Source organism: Mya arenaria, chromosome 10 (assembly GCF_026914265.1).
Source record: "Mya arenaria isolate MELC-2E11 chromosome 10, ASM2691426v1".
NCBI classification, from domain to species: Eukaryota; Metazoa; Mollusca; class Bivalvia; order Myida; family Myidae; genus Mya; species Mya arenaria.
This window is the reverse complement of record NC_069131.1, coordinates 34,849,621-34,855,490: the sequence shown is the minus strand read 5'-3', so window position 1 is coordinate 34,855,490 and position 5,870 is coordinate 34,849,621. Positions and strand designations below refer to the sequence as shown.

General features: G+C 34.1%; 1 protein-coding gene across 1 annotated transcript; it reads right to left on the bottom strand.

Annotated features, from left to right (window-relative positions):
- Positions 1-640: 640 nt before the first annotated feature.
- On the bottom strand, positions 641-5,870 carry LOC128206278 (dentin sialophosphoprotein-like). The gene is made up of 3 exons (XM_052908645.1): positions 5,716-5,870; positions 4,052-4,123; positions 641-2,041 (listed from the first exon to the last, which is right to left on the bottom strand). Exons 1-3 carry the CDS (start codon positions 5,780-5,782, stop codon positions 993-995), a joined length of 1,188 nt encoding a protein of 395 aa, XP_052764605.1. The 5' UTR covers positions 5,783-5,870; the 3' UTR covers positions 641-992.

The following is a 5,870-nucleotide window of genomic DNA, read 5'->3' as shown; positions in this document are numbered from 1 at the left end:
CCCAAGCCGGGAATCGAACCCGGGTCGCCTAGGTGAGAAGCGAGTGCGCTAACCACTGCGCTAATCGGACAACCTTGAGACTTATCAGGGCAATAACAAACAGTTTAATTTATGTTTATGATACTTTTCGTCCTTCTCACTGCTATTAATTTCAGAAATGTATATATATATATATATATATATATATATATATATATATATATATATATATATATATATACATGTATATTACATATTTTACTGCTGTTAAAGATGTTGGTCTACGAATTGCCTAATAAAGGAATTGTAGCGCTCACTGGGTCGAATATTTATGAAATGACGTCATCGAAATTATTTTTTTCTAGAACAAATAAAAAGAAACCCTTTCAATTTTCAAAATTTGGTGAAGATGATAAAAAAAAACGCTTAATATTGTTACATATAAAACTGGGACACATTGCTTCACTACTCCTAACTATTTTGCTTTCTGTATTCACACTGTGGAATAACTTTTAATACATCTCATCAAGCAAATCAGGCCCCGATTTCTCGAAACTTCTTAAGTCCCTTATAACATGATTAAGCTTAGCTCACTATTTTGGTTTACAATAAATTGCGTAAAATTAACTTTTTACGAATTTTTATACTTTGGATAAGATTTATCACTACTTTAGCTACTTAAGCATAAGAAGTTTCGGTAAATTGTGGCCAGATCATCAACAGTGTGCCGTAATCGATAATGAGACCGTGTTATTGACGTTTGCTGATGTTTATTACCATAAACAGACCAAAGACACTGTGCGATATTATGTTTAAATTGGTCATCATTAATGTTCCTTAACATCTTATATATTCCTTTTTCTATTTATTGTCCGCTTTGAACCGAACAAGGATCGTATAATGTATATTTTGCATAGCATGACAATTAAAAGTATTATTAAGAAATATTTATATCATTAACATCACGTTCGTCTTCATCCTTCTTTTCCTCTCCGTCCATGTCTATGTCTTACTTATTTTCGTTGTTCCTCTTCCGTCTCCTCCGACTGTGTTGATCCGTCTGAATCACTAGAATCATTGTCTTCCGTCTCCTCTGACTCTGTAGAATCTTCCGACTCCGTACTTGATTCACTTCGTTTCTTTCTGTCACTGCCTTCCTCTTCCGTCTCCTCCGACTGTGTTGATCCGTCTGAATCACTAGAATCATTGTCCTCCGTCTTCTCTGACTCTGTAGAATCTTCCGACTCCGTACTTGATTCACTCCGTTTCTTTCTGTCACTGCCTTCCTCTTCCGTCTCCTCCGATTGTGTTGAATCGCCTGAATCACTAGACTCATTGTCTTCCGTCTCCTCTGACTCTGTAGAATCTTCCGACTCCGTACTTGATTCACTTCGTTTCTTTCTGTCACTGCCTTCCTCTTCCGTCTCCTCCGACTGTGTTGAATCGCCTGAATCACTAGACTCATTGTCCTCCGTCTCCTCTGACTCTGTAGAATCTTCCGACTCCGTACTTGATTCACTTCGTTTCTTTCTGTCACTGCCTTCCTCTTCCGTCTCCTCCGACTGTGTTGAATCGCTTGAATCACTAGACTCATTGTCCTCCGTCTCCTCTGACTCTGTAGAATCTTCCGACTCCGTACTTGATTCACTTCGTTTCTTTCTGTCACTGCCTTCCTCTTCCGTCTCCTCCGACTGTGTTGAATCGTCTGAATCACTAGAATCATTGTCCTCCGTCTCCTCTGACTCTGTAGAATCTTCCGACTCCGTACTTGATTCACTTCGTTTCTTTCTGTCACTGCCTTCCTCTTCCGTCTCCTCCGACTGTGTTGAATCGTCTGAATCACTAGAATCATTGTCTTCCGTCTCCTCTGACTCTGTAGAATCTTCCGACTCCGTACTTGATTCACTTCGTTTCTTTCTGTCACTGCCTTCCTCTTCCGTCTCCTCCGACTGTGTTGAATCGTCTGAATCACTAGAATCATTGTCCTCCGTCTCTTCTGACTCTGTAGAATCTTCCGACTCACTGGATTCATTGTCGGGTTCACGTTTTATTCTGTTGACAACTAGAAAAAGAATGATCATTGTAATTTATGTCTAGGATTATGTATGTGGATATCTTTTGCAAAGTTAAATGCGTTTTGTAATAAAAAAGTGATGATTATTAATATTAAGTAATACATTGAAAACATGATTTGTAGAAAAATGTTGTTTCGTGACTGTCAAAACATTAAATAAAATGTAAATGCGAGGCAAAAGATCAGATCGCAGATGTTCATATTTCCGTTAAAAATTAAAAATTAATGTTTTATGGCTTAAAGCGTCACTTAAGGTTTAAGAAAATGCATAAAACATCAATTTCTGAACTTAATTATAAATTTCTGCGATCGATTTTTTGTCAGCAATCTTATTTGGCTGGTTTACATGCAAATTCGCATGAAATGGCTAGTTGCACGACAATAAAAGTTGTGAAAACGTAATCCTCGTTTCCGCAAAACACCCTACGCTCGGGGCGGAATGAACCTATCTTACAATCTCGGCCATGGAATATACTTATATTCTTCATAACTTTTATATGGTATTTTCAAAATGTATAAGTTTTTCATATGGTATGTGTTGATTACATAGTATTAAGTTTATGGTAAATAAAAGATAACTTACTTCATTTTTATTCTTATAATAACGTACTCCAAACATTAAAATTAAGGAGTTTTTTTCTGTTTTATGTCAAGTGATAAATTATATGAATTATTGAATTTATCACATATATAAAAATTATGTTTACGTTTAACGATATTTTTTCTATGTATGATATATTCAATAATTCATATTACACTTGACATAAAACAGAAAAAAAACACACATTGAGTCAAGTGTAATATGAATTATTGAATATATCATAATTATATAGAAAAAATATGTTTACGTTTAACGAATACTTAATACAAATGTTTGAATCTAGAATCTTGAATCTGTATAATAATGAATAGCATCTTTAGAAATCTTTGTTGTTTTATCACCTTTATTACTCATTAACGTACTAAAATCAAATTGTGACTTTCTTGTCATGGTCTAAATGACCTTTAGCCATACCAGGGCGTTACGAAGTGAAGCTCGAAATCCATTAAGTATCAATAACAGGATATTATCATTAAACGCGGGAGTGTTCGATAACATTGTGATAAAATATAAGTCAACAGTATTAACACCTATATAAGGTTAGGTTATAGAGTCGGCGTAACTGAGGGGTGTGACCTTCTGACTTTCGCCCCTCCCAAAGAACAGAAAATTATTTGATTTAACAAGTTAGAGGGATTAAGTGAACTCTCCTAAGAATATTTGATCAAATCATAGTCCAAAAAGGTGCATTTTGGGCGTATTTAAGTATTTAGTCCGCCTGTATTAAAATGAAAAGTAAAATTGTATGATTTTAAGGAGCGGGGTCGCTAGTGGGCGGTTAATTTTAACTGATGCCTTGTCCACACAAGGTGTTGTATTAGGTTAAGGGGGGGGGGGGAGAAAGATCAAAGCTATCTGTAGCGTGTTTATTGTAGTAGTCATGGATACGGTTTATTATGCATACCATTTCTTAAAGGTTATAGTTGGAATCCGATCGAATTCATGTTAGTCTTAAAGCAAAAATAAAGGTTAATAACAGATTGACTATAAATCAAATATTGATATGACATATTCCCAATATATGTATTCTAATACGTTAGTTTTGAACTGGATAATTTGATTATTTTAATGGTTTATATTATACATTTATAAACATAAACAAATGTCAGAAAAATATTATAAGTATTTGTATACGCTACTTGATAGCAGCAAACACGCCAGGCTCTAGGTTTTTTAAATTTGGTACAGGAGAATAAGACTACTTAAGAATGCAATCTACATTTTAAGCCAATTAAATTGCAGGTAGACAATCATTAAACACTAGACTTAATCATTAAAAATTTCACCTGAAGTAATTTCTTAATGATTTAAAGAGGGCTCGTGCGCAACGCTTACTCCGCCCATTTTTAATCATAAAGAATTTACTTCAAGTTATATAACTATTACAATAAACTCACGCATTTTGTTGACAACGTTTTCAAGCTCGACAGCCTCCAAGTCAGCGTTCTTGTTGACATCCTGTCTTATAGCTGCAAGAGAAATCATCCTTATGAGCAACAAGTTCAGGGATTTTTATGCCCATTTTTTTTGTTCCCTGGACATTTTTTTTTTTGGAAATTTGCGTCGCGAAATATGCCCAAATTGGGAAAATGTACATTTAAAAAAGCAAAGCTTTTCAGTCTCCTGCGATTGAGGAAATTATTAAATATTAGCTTATTTTCCCTTTCAAAAGACCTGAAACAATACAAATATCAATCCTTGCGATGTAAATAGCTATTGCAATAAATCATGACAGATTATATTTCATATTGATATTTAAATGAGATGAAAATCAACGACTTCTGAATTCAATTATCCCAAAAAATTTACAACACTATTTTTTTTTTTTTTTTTTTTTTTTACTTTTGATTGGGATTTTTTTTCTGAAGATTGGAAAAAATATCATATATCTTGCTTTGGGAATGGGTCCGAAAGTCGGACCCGTGGGTACTATAGAAAAAAGGCCTGAAGTGTTTATTTTTACGACATAAATAAGCCCAGAACGGATAATCCAAATAGGAGGGTATTTCCTTAAAGCTCCACTCTCACAGATTTTCCATTTTTACAACTTTTTTTTAACTTGGAAAGAGCAAATCTTTGCGAAAATATCTACAAACCAATGATATAAGATTGCTGACAAAAAATTACATCGAAGATGTTCATATTTCTGTTCGAAAATTAATGTTTAAAGGTTTTAAAAATTGCATAAAACATAAATTTTTGAATCTGTGATCTAATTTTTTGTCAGCAGTCGTATATAACTGGTTTCCATGGAATTTCGCAAAAATTGGCTCGTTCCAAGACAAAAAATAAAAAAGTTGTAAAAATAACGTTCAATCTGTGAGAGTGCGGCTTTAAGGCCCTTGCACCCCTTGCGTATTGAATAATTCGCCATTTTCTGTTGCGAATAATGCGTAACAAATACTGTTAAAGGCGCACAATTCACGTTGATGCCAATTATAAATCTTCTTTTATATTTAAATGCATTATCATTATAAGATAATTTGACTAAAATGATTAAAAAACATACGGTTTAGGCTCAGATAAAAATATATGTCTTTATAGACTTTATAGATGGGTTTTTAATTAATAGCTATTTGACCACACATTCCCCAATTAAAACAGGCCAAACCATCGCTATTTTTATCGGTACCTTTCTCTTCTGCATTTCTTTGTATGATCAGTAATGTCAAATGTGTTAAAAACGATTATGCATTAAGATAATGATAATAAAATTGCATCGACCTATATTCTGCGCCTTTAAGCAATTTCGAGAGTATGCGTCCCGTATAATACCAAATATATAGCAACTGCCAACCGCATACAACTCTCCTCTGACAAACATTCACAATAAAAGGCGACTTATTGCAGGTTCCAAAGTGGGGATTGTCAGACCTAATCCCGTTAGCCATCGAACATATTAATACATATTTTCTTTTGTTTAGCGGTATAGTTGTCATTAATAATTTTATTGTGGTACTGTTTAAAAAAAACTTGAACATTTATCTATCACGAAAAGGTCATATTTTGTTATCAAGGTGCACACGCGGTATCATCAAGACATAAATTTAAAACTACTTACATCGGGATGATGTAAGCCACACGCATCCCAACACACAAACGACAACCAGCAGCGAAAATCGACCCATGTTTCTTGATGACAGTAGTTAATCTCTTGTCTTACTTGAGATACTTTTTTAACACCGATGATATGCACGAAATAAGATTTTCATCCCG

Excerpts from the sequence above, each read along its gene's own strand:
- LOC128206278 (XM_052908645.1), bottom strand. The coding sequence starts at position 5,782 with ATGGGTCGATTTTCGCTGCTGGTTGTCGTTTGTGTGTTGGGATGCGTG. Across the intron at positions 4,124-5,715 it reads GTGGCTTACATCATCCCGAT|CTATAAGACAGGATGTCAAC; the intron begins GTAAGTAGTTTT and ends TTTCTCTTGCAG. Across the intron at positions 2,042-4,051 it reads AAACGTTGTCAACAAAATGC|TTGTCAACAGAATAAAACGT; the intron begins GTGAGTTTATTG and ends TTCTTTTTCTAG.